This window comes from Leishmania panamensis (genome assembly GCF_000755165.1).
Source record: "Leishmania panamensis strain MHOM/PA/94/PSC-1 chromosome 30 sequence".
Lineage (NCBI taxonomy): Eukaryota > Euglenozoa > Kinetoplastea > Trypanosomatida > Trypanosomatidae > Leishmania > Leishmania panamensis.
In genome coordinates this window covers 435,430-448,474 of record NC_025877.1, presented here as the reverse complement: position 1 = coordinate 448,474, position 13,045 = coordinate 435,430, and the positions used below count along the sequence as shown (strand labels likewise).

The 13,045-nt window shown below is 60.1% G+C and overlaps 3 protein-coding genes across 3 annotated transcripts; all 3 read right to left on the bottom strand.

Annotated features, from left to right (window-relative positions):
* Window positions 1–110: 110 nt before the first annotated feature.
* LPMP_301400 (hypothetical protein) lies at window positions 111–1,067 on the bottom strand (the record flags this gene model as incomplete). Its single annotated transcript, XM_010702867.1, has 1 exon — window positions 111–1,067. One exon carries the CDS (start codon window positions 1,065–1,067, stop codon window positions 111–113), a length of 957 nt encoding a protein of 318 aa, XP_010701169.1.
* A 697-nt stretch (window positions 1,068–1,764) lies between these two features.
* On the bottom strand, window positions 1,765–3,186 carry ABCH3 (ABC transporter, putative; the record flags this gene model as incomplete). The annotated part of the gene is made up of 1 exon (XM_010702866.1): window positions 1,765–3,186. The coding sequence occupies one exon, from the start codon at window positions 3,184–3,186 to the stop codon at window positions 1,765–1,767; it is 1,422 nt and encodes a 473-aa protein (XP_010701168.1).
* Window positions 3,187–6,672: 3,486 nt separating this feature from the next.
* Window positions 6,673–12,501, bottom strand: LPMP_301370 (hypothetical protein; the record flags this gene model as incomplete). The annotated part of the gene is made up of 1 exon (XM_010702865.1): window positions 6,673–12,501. One exon carries the CDS (start codon window positions 12,499–12,501, stop codon window positions 6,673–6,675), a length of 5,829 nt encoding a protein of 1,942 aa, XP_010701167.1.
* Between the last annotated feature and the right edge of the window lie 544 nt (window positions 12,502–13,045).

Here is a 13,045-nt window from a genome sequence, read left to right as displayed (position 1 = left end):
GAGTTTATGTAGGTATCGGCCCTCGCTCATGCGCGTTTACTCTGTTCTGCCAACTGCGCTTCTTACCCGATACATACAGATCAGCGCCCGCCACACCCTCCTGGCGAGGCCTATCGGCGGCGCCGCTTTCCCACGAGCGCAGATACCCGCAGGTCGTCCAACATCTGCATGCGGTTCTTCAGGCATCTCGGTGTTGTCAACGCGGGAGCTGGGGTGGGTTCCTGGAGAGGCGCACGCTGAACTGACGCACCGGACGGCCCGCTCCGTGGCGACTGCTCGGCGCCAGCACTGGCACCATTGCTGCTGCCGCTAGGATGGGCTTCACTGCCTGCAGAGTGAGACAAACGCGATGTATCGTTTCGGGGGGAGCGAGCTGCTGCTGGGGAGAGAAGCGTGCGCTTGTGGAGAGGCGCCTTAGTATGATCTTCAGAGTCAAGTCCCACATCATCCTCCTCTCTCACCTCGCTACCGGCTGCGCGATTCGTGGGCATCGGAGCACAGTCGTGACGGTGGTAATGATCAGGAGGGAGACACTCCTTCTTGAGATTCTCGAACTTGCGCCGCTTCACCTTCTCGCGCACCGCACGCGGCACAACCTGCTGCAACGCCGCTTGGTCGCGCGCATCGACGGCAAACATATTCTCCCGAGATCGGCCGCTCCCCACGGATACCGTCCCGGTAGCCTCCCCGATGCCATCATCCGAAGCCAGGGCACCGCGGCCGTAGATGAGCTCAGCCTGCTCTTGCTGGATTCGCTTCTCTTTTCCAGACAAACGGCTTGCCCCCACACCAGCACGACACCACGGACGACTACCGAAGTCGCCATCAATGCCGTCGCCGTTCACCTGCGGTCCTGTGGATAAAGACGCCATCATCCCGTCCCTGTCTGCCACGGCAGTTCTGCTGCCGCCGCACGCCAGATCCTCGCGCACTCGCATCTCGGCAAGCTCCGCATAGCTGGGGCTAATGTTGAATGGGCAACGCAGATAACCTCCCTTGTGCGACCTTACTGGGTTCTGGTGTGGATTGCGGCTCCCCTGCTGCTGTGCTGCAAAGCTGCTGGGCATTGTTGGGTGAATGGGCCTGGGGGTGTTAGTGAGGGAGAGCTTCAGGGACTCGATAAAAGGCAACAGCAAAAACACTGATCGAGGCGGACGTAGGTCTCTGAAACGCGATGATATCCGTCTGATCGGTCTCTGGTGGGCCTTGTCACGGCACCATGCATGATTCTTTCTTGCTTGAGAGCACAGGTGACGTGTTTCCCTCGCTAAGTCGGAGTGGGTGGTTCGACCGACCAACAGGGCGAGCAAGCAAATAAGTGAATAAAATGCAAAAGAAAGGCGTAGAAGAGAGCGCAGACACCACCAAAGCGCAGAAAGAGAGAGAGAGAGACATCACGTACTCAGGGAAAGAGCGCCTGCGCAGAAGGTGCACACGGGGAGTGTAATAGGGGAGGGATAACGGAGCTGCCCGTGTCAAGGCTCCGTGTCGTATGAAACCTTGCCAGCCACCAACTGCAGCACAAGCGAGCACCACGTGGATCAGCAGACGCACAACTGCATGTGCCACAAGGGAACCCAAGTACGGGGAGCCGCATCGCAAAGCGCCACCAGTAGCGCTACAGCCACTGTCTACACCCCTTTCCGCGCTTTCTTCTGTGCGTGCGTGTCGCTCCTCTTTTCCGGTGCGTCTTTCCGCGGTGACTTACAGTCGATTCGCCAAGTCTTAGAGGGGCAGCAGGAACACATGTTGGTGGGTGTGGCTTCAGCAACTGGCATAGTTGCCCGTAATTGCAGCCGGGGGACAAGCGGCTTCGCGCGCATGTGCAACTGTGTCGTCCATAGTGGGGAATGGTGTTGCCCAAGAAACCTCTCGCGCCCTGAGTGCAACGATTTCATCAGCGACACGTTCCAGTGAGATGGACTGCCCCTTAGAGGCACGCCACACAGCATGAAGACCGCGTACTGTGCGGTCCAGCAGCACCACGACGTCGGCCCAGCCCTCCAGCCCTCCGAAAATGTGTGTCGAGTAGACGACTGTCACCCCGCGCTGCACGCTCTCTTCGTAGAGGAACTGCATGAGGCAGTGGCGCTGATCAATGTCCAAGTCAGCGGTCGCCTCATCAAGCAGCACGACAGGTTTGTCCTCCAACAAGTGCAAGAGCAGCTGCACACGCCTCTGCTCCCCAGAGCTGATGTGCCGCACATCCCAGTCCATGTCCACGGCGAGCATCTCACGCAAGTGCTCGGCACGAGACGTCCGTAGCTGCAGCATTTCTCGCACGTGCACCTCACCACCTGGCACGGCGGTCCACCAATCTCCGCCGTAGCTGACAAGACTGTTCAGCAGCATGCCATCGTAGCAGCGCTTACCGAGCACGGAGAGAGCGCCGTGGCGATTGTCAAAGAACTGCTTCCCACCAAGCATGTTCAGTAAGGTGGATTTGCCAGAGCCGTTACCGCCGCACAGCAACACCCGCTCACCACGGAACACCTGAAACGACAGGTTTGCAAACACATTCTTGTAGGTCAAGTGCACACAGTCGATGACGACTTCGCTTGGGCTGTCGTCCCTTTTCTCTTGGGGCCAGAACGTGACCGGCACACTGACTGTCGCAGAGGATAGGGAGGTGGCTGCGGATGTCATTGGACACGTTGAAGATGCGGGTGATATGGTCATAAACTTCCCGTACGACAATGGCAGTGCTGACACTGCGGCGGCGCCGCGAGCACTGCCGCTGCGCTTGCTCATGAACTGAAACGCGTAGTCTTCCAAGGGAACGGTGATGTCTGCCACTGCCTTGAAATCCACCACGCGGCCCCCCTCCATGAGTAGCAGGTGAGTGGCCCAGCCTTTAATTCGGTCTAGGATGTGGGTCGCATACACACAGCATCCGCCCTTCGCCTCGCACTCCTGCCGTACCAGTTCCAGCACCGTGTGCCGCTCCGCGACGTCGATGTCAGTGCTGCACTCGTCGAGGAGGTGCACCATGGCGGGGTAGAGCATGCCATGCAGAATCTGAACCCGCCTCTTTTCTCCCGAGCTCATCTTTTCCACAAAGTCGGAGAGACGTAGGCGCAGCGCCTCGGCGAGGCTCGTCTTGCGCTCTGGCACCGGCGCCGGCGAGGCCACGCGCTCCACAGTGCTGCCGAACACCGACTCGGGGGGCCATGGAGCACCAATCATGGAGATGTGCTGGACCATACTGGTGTCGTCAAAGGGGTCACGCCCGAGCACGCGAACACGCCCTGATCGTGGCTTGCGCCGACCTGCGAGAAGAGACAGCAGCGTCGACTTGCCACTGCCGTTGTGCCCAATCACAAGAATTCGATCCCCACGATGGGCCGTAATGCTCACCTGCTTCAACGATGCAGTAGGTGCATTGGGGTACTGGAAAGAGACATTTTGAACCTCCAGTATAGTCTCCGGTCCCATCCTGGGGATGTTAGTGTGGGCGTGTCTGTCTGCCTGCCTCCTTGCCTGGGTTCAATTGATGCCCCGCTGCGTCTGATACCGGAAAGATCGAGAAGTGGCGCTCTAAGCGGCGCACACACTAACACGTACATGCAGCGGTAGTATGGCGGAATGGCTAAGCAAAAAGCACGACAGGTCACGGAGAATGAGAGAGATTAGAAAGCGGGAGATGCTGTTGGTGAGGAAAAGGCAGAGGGAGATTTGGGTTCTGCTGGGAGAGAGGAGGGAGTCACCCCGGGTGAAACGACAAGAGTAGTCTTGACTGCGAGGAAAAAAAAGAGGGAAAGCGAAGACACGTAGATGCGGAAACGCAGCGCACGCGCGCTCGTGTCAGTGCACGACACGAATATAGAGGAGGGAGAGGGGGAGAGAGGTGCTATGCGACTCACCTCCTGTATTCGAAAGATTTTCGTTTGCTTGCATGATTGGGGCGCTGTGGTGTTTCAAAGAGTGAAGGGGGGAATGGGAGGGGGGGGCACACGGGTGCCACAAAGAGGAAGCAGAAAAGACACAACACAATCTACGCTCACAAATTCACGTGAATGTCAGTGTGCCTTTCGGGGTGTGCCTGTGTGTGGCTGTCAAGAAGAAGCAACACCGCCATAGCGAAGAGCAGCCAGCCCACCCTGTCCATGATTCTGCGCCCCAGCTCTCATCCGCAGAGCGCAGCATAACCCATCCCGCATGATGCAACCCTCCTTGCCCGCCCGCACGCCCCCTCCACGAGAATGAGAGCACCCTGCACAGCGGCACTCGACTCATCTGTCACAAGCACCTCCGCACTGACACACAGTAGCACATGAAGTGCATTGAGTCGATTCCTTTTTTATCTCGTTTATCCACACTCATCTCGGCCTGAGTGTGTGTGTGTGTGTGCACGCCTCAGCCACTGGCACAGAGCGCAGCGCTGCATCGTTTTTTCCTTCTGCTGTCGCCCTCTCCCATCCCCCCTCGTCAAGTGTCAGCATACGATTCGGCGGCAGGAGTGAGAACCTGGGCTTCCACACCACCGCCACCCCCTCCCGCTCTCTCTCTCTCTCTCTGTGTAAACACTGACCCAAGCCACATCACTCGCCCTCACAGTCTTAGCAACAGCTCCCCTCAGCCCTCTTCCCTTACCCTTCGCCCAGTGGCTGTCTCTCTCCCTCTCGTGTTCCCAAGCATACTGCACTCGTCTGTCGTAGCTTCGTGGAGAAAGAGGGGTATTTGCGTAGATCTTTTATCGCCCACCTTGGCATCAGTGAGAGAGCGTGAGTGAGTCGCTGAGAGGGAAAGCGAGGAGAGGCGAGGTAATACATCATCATCATCATAAAGGCTGCGTATGAGGGAACACGAGACAGAGAGGGGAAACCGTAACGATGACAGAGGGGCAGCCACAGCCCTCGCTGGAGGGGAAAGAGCGTGTGAAGGCGGCGATGAGGGGGGATGGGTGTTCGGGCACTGTGCCCGAAGACTGTCCATCCCACTGTAAGCGAAGCGACAGTCGGTGGTCGAGAACGAAAGAGAGAGCACAGTGAAGCGACACAAGAAGAGCAAGCAAAGAAGAGGCTTCTGTGTTGCTTCCTTGAAAACAAATGAAGAAGTCTGAAACGGCGGCTGGCAGAGGAGGAAAGAGGCGATCGTCCACCGTTGCGGGCGGTGCGGTGGACAGCGGTGAAACAAGGAAAGGCACGAACGGAAAAGAAAAAATCGAAAAGGGGAAAAAACGAAGTGACATTTTCAGAATGGGGGCGGCACGCGCACGCGGAGGGCCGCCTTTCCTGTGGGTATTCGCTTCGGCGTTTGTATGCACACACACACACACACACACGCGCGCGCAGGCGAGTCGCCCACACCACCTACCCCCTTAATCTGTCCTCCCCCCGCTCCTCTTCCTCCTCCGCTCCCTGCCACTACAGCTGCAACGACTCTCGACCAGCATGCGATAATGGCTTGGTAGCGAATGTCGCTGCCGCGGTGTTTCTTCCTTTTCTTTTTGGGTTTTTTGCACTATGTCGAAGGTGCAACCATGATCCTTCAGAAGTCCCTCTCCTCCCTCCCCCCTCCTCCACTCGGCAGAGTTTTCTCTTCCCACAGAGAGAGAGTGGAACCCGTGGCAGTAGTAGAAGTGGGGCACGACACGAGAGGGGGATCACACAATGAAGGCTCTGGGCTCAGTCCGATGGGTACAGACTTCTCTCGACAGAGATGCACAGAAGCACACAGGCATACATGCATGCATGCATATATATGTGTGTACATACGTACAGATGGGCGCCAGAGGCTCAGCACGGGGAGAAAAGAAACACAACAGCAGCACGCAAGGTAGAAGGAAAAGTACGCACATGAAAAAAACCTGCGCTGTCCGTATGAAGAAAGCGCGGGAGAGGGCGGGGAGGAGAGGGGGAGAGCGATGTGGACTTCGGAGTTGCATCGTATGCGTGCCGAAAGGAACGGCTGTACAGAAGTCTGCATGCTCATACACGCATAAACGAGTGAGACTCACGGAGATGCATCCACAATCATGCCAGGGGTGATTCGATACATTCTAGAGCCGCCAAAGACGCTGTTCGGCTGTGGAGTGTGCACCACAATGTCAATCACGCCTTCCACCTCTCGCATCAGTTCCACCCGCCCGATCAGCGGGGCCTCGACGACGATTTCCTCGCTGGTGTCGCTCTTGGCGTCGCTGCCTGCGGGACCATCGCCGTCGCCACTGCGATACACTGGCTCGCCAGTGGTGCGTTCGGCAACCCTTGCCATATTGATGAAAGCCGGCTGTCTGAGGCCTCTGCGATCTTCCTTGTTACCACTGTGGCTCTGGAGGCCGCTATCACGACCTGCCGCAAGTGACCGACACCCTGGAAGATGCTCAGAAAATGAAAGCGAGCTGTCCGGGTAGAAGGAGATGTAGCTGTTGGGACGAAGCACCACTGTATTATTACCTAGGTGCAGCGGCAGCTCGGTGATAAGCTGCACAGGTCGAGGGGAGTTGCCCAGTGTCACTCTTCGCTGCTGCGACTGGCGTGCTGGACAACCCTTCAGGGAGGAAGACGTGCTGCCGACGGCAGCGATAGCGACCGAGGACGGTGGCTGGCCCAGCTCAGCTAGATCAAAGGCCGGAGATCGCGATGCTGGCCCACTCCCGCCGAGTACCGTTGATTGTGTCAACCTCTGGGGCTCGGAGACATCCGCACTGGCTCGCCCCTCTGGCGTGCGCTAAGTACTTTCCCTCTGTGCGCTGGCACCTCTGTCTGGTGATTGCAGCACAGAAGAAACGGGGGTCCTGCGCATTGCCTCGGCTGCCTGTAGTGCCCAGTCGCGCTGTCGTCGCTTGTTGACGACGCCATCGCTGCCGTCCCGTGTCGCTCCTTCAGAGGTCCCCGAGGAAGCAAGGGCATCCCAGTGACGGCACTCGTCCACGACGGGCGGCGTGGCAGTAAGCGCTCCTGGTGGCGGTGCGGTCGGACGACACCATCTGGTTGCCGAGCACGCAGGAACTGGTGAGGAAGACGTCAATGCTACTTTCGACAATGAGCGTCGCTCGTAGAAGTCCGGTGGAGAAGTGGTCTCTGTCGTCGTCCTAGTCGCGCTGTGGGAAGGGTCTGAGGTCGGCGGCGCAGAGATGGCGCAGAGAACCGACCGCTGCTGCCGATGGGAGTAGTATGCACTGTCGCCTATGGCCGGTGCCGTCACCTCGCCCTCCTCTTCCTCTAAGTAGTAGACGTGCTGCCGTGCGGCCCTGGTGATCACGTACACAGGTGTGTCGTAGAGCAGCGAGATGCCTGGGACAGTGAGCCAACGCTGGGCAAGACAAACGGTGGTCTGGTGTACCACCTGCCCCGAGCGGGGGTCAACGTGCATGGAGACGTACTTGGGCTCGTACAGCTGCAGCGTCACACGGCAACGACACTGCGATTGCGAGAAGGACAACGATGAAGCGGCACCACCCGCCCAAAGGTGCTGGTGCAGCAGCGGCGAAGGCGGCGCGTCCGCTTGCAAGTCCAGGACTCGACCAAGCACAATCGTCGCTGTCGGCAGCCCAGGAAGGGGGAAGCTGGACAGTGGCGGGCCATGCGGGGGTGGCGATGGAGAAGATGGAGGTGGAGGGGCAGAGAAGGTGAAGTAGTAGTCCTCCCCAATGGCGATACCAGGATGAGAGGTGCACACAGAGGGTTCAGTGGGACCCACTGCACCTGGCAGAATCGTCGCAGTCGCTCTGGTAGAGGCGACCCCTCTCGGTATGATGTCGTCCTCCACCTCTGCGTCGACCCTCTTCTCCTCAGCAGCCCCGCTGGACCCACCTGCGTTGGCCAACCCCTTCGCTTCACGCGAAGGTGGTCGTTCCTGCACGTCGTCACTGCTGATGCGCGGCGTCAGCACCTCCTCCTCGCTGACGCTCCCCCTCACCTCATCAACAGCGTCACCGACACCCTCATCCGCACTGCCGCCGCTCGCGCTTGGCGGGGCGGCAGATGGCGCCGCCCCATCGGCACTCCCCTCCCTGCAGTCTGCAAGCTGTGGCACCAACTCTAGGGGCATGGCGTCACCGCCGTACTGACTTGGGCAATTCCTCTCATTTGCGAGGGTTAACGCAGCGGCTACCTCGTTGCTACGCGCACCGTTGGGGCGGCTACTTCCCTCCGCCTCATTCACCCTCGGCTTCACGGACGGGGATGAGGGAGAAGATTGCATACAATCTGATTGGAGCAGCATGGTGCGGTGCCTTACATGGCTTTCCTTTGGTGGTTTTGCGTAGGGAATAGCCCCCCATACCGAGGACAGCGACGGCGGTGTAGGCAGCACCGACTCGGCTGTCGATGCGGGGTTGCAACAATGACGATAGTGCTGCTCAATACCGTCGGCCAGCCATGGTACTTTCAGCACTGGAACACTGCCCAATCGGTCCAAGTCCACAGGCACGGTCGCATCGTCGGGCACGTAAACAAAATCCGGCATCCGCTCCGCACGCGACTGCCTGAGCGGCGGTGAATGTAAAGGGGACCCAGACGAGCAACGCGGAAGTGCGCTGACGCGGCTGCTGCCCCGTGACAAACTCTCGCGAGCGACGTCAAAGGATGGCGCCGGCGCCGGCTCTGCCGTGACGGTCGCCCCGGCGACGTTGAGCCACATCTCCATTCGGTCGTCTCGCACGACGAAGGCCACGTCTTTGGCGCTGAGCCAACGGTCTTTCACTGCAAGCGGCGCGAAGCGCAGCGGTAGTGGCAGCGCCTTCGTCGATAAGGCACAGGTGCCAGTGTCTCTCCCCGCAGTCCATTTTTCTGGCCCAGCTCTTGGCAAAAGCTCGACTTGATCCGCCGGCGTGGGCAGCTTCACGCGCGTGGTGCCGGGGGTGATGCTCCACAGCCATGAGGCGTGAATTGCTGAGACGCCCAACGCATGCGCCAAGCACACTTCGGACAGCATGCCGTGCTGCCGATTCGGCCTTTCAGTCCCCTCAGCGATGTCGCTTACAATAGCGGCCGCAGAAGAGACGAGGAAGATGAAGTGCTTCGGCGCCGAGCACTGTGCATGGGAAGTGGCAGCAGTAGAAGACATCGCACTCCGCTGAGGCAGCGACACGCGCCCCACCGCTTTCCGCTTTACGCCACTTCCGATAACCCCACTCGCCGTCTTGGAGACGTGCATCAGCGGCGAGTCGGCGCTGTGGGACTGCTCCGCTGCCAGCGGCGACGGGTGACGAGTGAAGCGGGTCGCGTTCACTTCGCCACTGTCGCCGAGCTGGGCGGCAATGTTGTCCGCCTGTGCCACAGAGTCCACCACAACCGTCCCGGCGCTGGTCAAGAAGTGCAAAATACGCTGAAGCTCTGTGCGTCGTTGCAGCTCTGTCGCCGGGCCCGCGCGGTAGCGAAACGGTGAGGAAGAAGTCAATGCAGGCGGAAGGCCCTCGCCCTGCAGGAGGTCGCACCGCACCGCTTGGGGGAGAAAAAGACAAAGAGACGAGGGGTGCACCTCGCCTGGCGACGGACTTAGTGCCCTGGACGTCGCTGCCGGAGAGCGTGACGGCGATCCGGAGTTGGCGGTGCAAGCGGAGGGTGCAGCGCTGTGTCCGAGGTCCGAATGACCGATGCCGTCCGCGTTCACAGCATCGGCGCCATGTCTAGTCGCCCCATGCGTGTAACCCACACAAAGCGCACTCACCGCCACGTCCTCCTCGGCCCTCTCAGCGGCTTTCCCAGCGCCCCTCTCCAGTTGTCTGTTCGTGGGTGTCGTCATCGGTGGCGACGTCTCTCTGCATGGGGCAGAGAGACGGATGTGCGGAGGCATCGGCTCATGTCGGCTCTCCTCGGCGTCCTCCGCGTCCAGCAGTGCCACGAGTTGGGTCCCGGTCAGCACGCCATCCCCGTCCTCCGTCGCAGCAGCCCCACCTACTGAAGCTGCATTCCAATTGCTTTCACGGCTCGCGGACACGGCACTCGCACGCCATGCGGTCGTGGCGCCAGGCAAAAGTCGCACCTCACGAAGTCGCACGTGGAGCAGTGAGCCGTCTTCCTCCCACTCAATCTGCACAAAGCCGTTTCGCGGGGCTTCGCTGATCACCGCCGGAAACCATTGTCGTCCCCAACGACCCTCGACCCGCGTGCCCACCCTCAAAACCTGCACATCAACCTCAGCCCCGGTGATTGTGGGCGTGTCACTCGTCGCAGACTGCTTCGTCGGGAGGCGAGAAAAGTGAGACGGAAAGTCGGGTGTGGCAGGGGAGTGGCCATCTTTGCTGGCACCTCTGTGAACCGAGGGCTGTGGTACACATCGCATACGCCCACCACCACCGCCGCTAGCGTCCTTTGCTCTCACAGAAGATCCTTGCTTGAGCTGTGGTGGCGTGCTCAGGAATGGGTCGATCGGCACCATCTCCTGCGGTGCAACAGCGACGGACAGAGCAAGGGGAGCCGGAGCGTCCCTACGGCGGAGCTGCAAATGTGGAGGGGAGCAGTCTGAATTCACAGCGATGCCATCCACCACGTCCAGCTGCGTGGTCCCTGCACTCTCCTTCCAGAGCCCGTCGTCAAGTGTAGACGGGAGAGAGCTAGGCGGGAGCGATGGTGATGACGGGGTTCGAGACATGGGCGGCGGTGCCGACTGTTCTGCAGTCTCTGAGGCGGCGGCGTCAGCCGAAGAGTATGATAGGGGCATATTCACGCGGGGTCTAAGACCATTCTCTCCACCGATACCCGTCACAGCGCATGGCGTAGCGGAAGGCGGAGTAGGCAAAAATGTCATCGATGAGGTTGAGCCGCCGATGGACAAGGCGTTCTCATGCACTCGAGAGGCACCAGCTGCGGCTTTGGCTGCACCTGAGCGAGTTGCAGTACCGTCTTCTGTCATCATTCCAATACGCTGGGTGGCTTGCTGCGGTGTAGCCGTGACCCGCTTGACCGGCGGGGATATAAACCCCTCACCCAGCAGCACTTCCTCTGCCGCTGCCGCCCCAGGTGTACCGCCACGCAGCTGAGGAAGCACCATCGCGTTTGTGATGGCCGAGTGGGGTGTGTGTTGGCCAGTAGACGAAGACAACAGTGGTGTGTACCCACAGCTGTCACTGTGCACGACACCGCCAACGGCAACGGTGGCACCGCCCCCATTCTCGTCGGGGAGGAGCGATAAGTCTTGCACAGCAAGCGTTTCAGCTAAAGTCGCGGCTGCACCCGCCGCGCCCGGTGTGCAGCCCTCGAGCACCGGGATGGGGCCGCCCTCGGCCACGTCTGCAGAAGGGGACTGCAAAGAGGGCGTTGTGTACGTAATGTGCGTTCGCCGCCTCGCCTCTCCGTCGTCCTCGTCATCCTCATCACTGAACACTGTGTTGGCACCGCGGTCGGCGGTGGCGTCGATACGTCTTACGCCCAGCGGCTCACCCCGCAACTCCGTGTCCCTCCCCGTCACTTCCCACCCCGCTGGTGGCACGCGATCGTCGCCGCCGCCGCCGCTTGCGTCCAAAGAGAGCCGCAGCGCTTGCGGACGAGCAGAGGTGATTGAGGAATTGTCCGACAGCTCCCCAAGCACGTGTATCTCATCCTGAGCACGCGCCAGCCGGCGCGTGTCACCACTGGTCCCGTTGAGGAGGTTGAGCTGCCATGCCTGCCTCTCCTCATCCTCTTCCTCCTCGTCTTCCTCCTCGTCTTCCTCCTCGGCGAAGAGGACTTTGCTGTCTACCGTGGAGACAACAGTGCAGGGCAGTGGTGGTTTCTGCGGCGTCACCACGTCACTGAGCCTCACAGGAGAGAGAACCTCCTCTTCGGCGGTGGCTGTCGCGCTTGCCGATGGCGAAGGGTCCTGCACCCCAGGAAGGCGGTGCCTCTGCCATTCAACGGCATGAGACGCGTCTTCACCAGCTGCACCACCTCCACCAGGGTCGCCACCCTTCAGTACTTTGCGCTCAGCCAACATTGGTAACGGGGAAAGAGATGGAGAAGGCGACGTAGACAGCTGTGTCGCTTCCGGTGGTATCTCGGTGGTGCCATGCACCACCTCCGTGCGTTGAGATCCATCACTGCTGTTGTGGACGGCCTCCACACCACTGTCGTCGTTGCTGTCTGCAACCCTCTTTTCAACTTCAACAGGCACTGGGAATGAGCTAGTTGACGTCGATCGGGGTCGTTTGCGCGCCGCCGACGCGCGGCGGTCGTCGGTCCTTCGACTTGATGTGGCAACACCCGTTGGTCTCGTCTTTTCTCTGCCGTTGCTACTGACGCGAGTGGGTAGGCCAGCACGCCCTCGGCCACGAGGGGCGTATGCAGTATCGTTTGGCTCCTTCGTCGAGGCCCTGTTAGGCATCATTACGGAGGCGACCGCGGCAGAACCCGATGCACCATCCTTGGTGGTGGTGGTGGTGGTGTTGCGGGTCCCTCCACTCGTGCGATGGACAGCCTCATTTGAGCCACTGCCCCACGGGGGGTAGAGGCGGGAGACGAGGTGGTGTGGGCGACGTGCAGACGCGGCCGCCAGAAATGGTAGTGCTTTGCCACCAGAGAGGCGCTGCGTCTCGTCGCTTCGGTTCTTCACCGGGACCCGGCGGCGCTTGGGGGGCATACCCGATAGAGAGAGGGGGGAGGGCAGCAGGAAATAAATTGTTTACGGGTGATATGTGCTGCTGAAGCCAATGAAGAGACGCAGCGACGCGTCCTTTGGTGCTCTATATGGGCCAGTGTGCCTCCAAACCGCCTCAGCGCCTCCCACCAGGCTCTATGGCTCTTTTTTATGGGGTGTGTAATCAGTATAACGGTGACGGTCACCGCTCATAGCCGCCGCCGGTGAAGGGGACGCGGTCTGAGTTGCCGGCTCGTTTCCTATTCACGTTTGCGTCTTGGTCATGAAAATTTGTGCTGAGCAACCCTGCGCGTGTACAACGAAGAGCGCGGCGGAAGCGCCGTGCGCTTAAACAGACCCTGACCTCACCTCGTGCGCGACAAGAAGACGAGAAAAGCCGCCGTGCCCTCCTCTGCTTCTTTTCTTTGCCTGCTGCGTTGGCCACTTGTAGCCCTGGCGCACGGTGTGGGACTGACGGAAAACGAGAGGTGGGCAAGAGGAGGAGAAGAGCGAGTAGCTGAGGTGGAAGTAATGAATGGACAACACA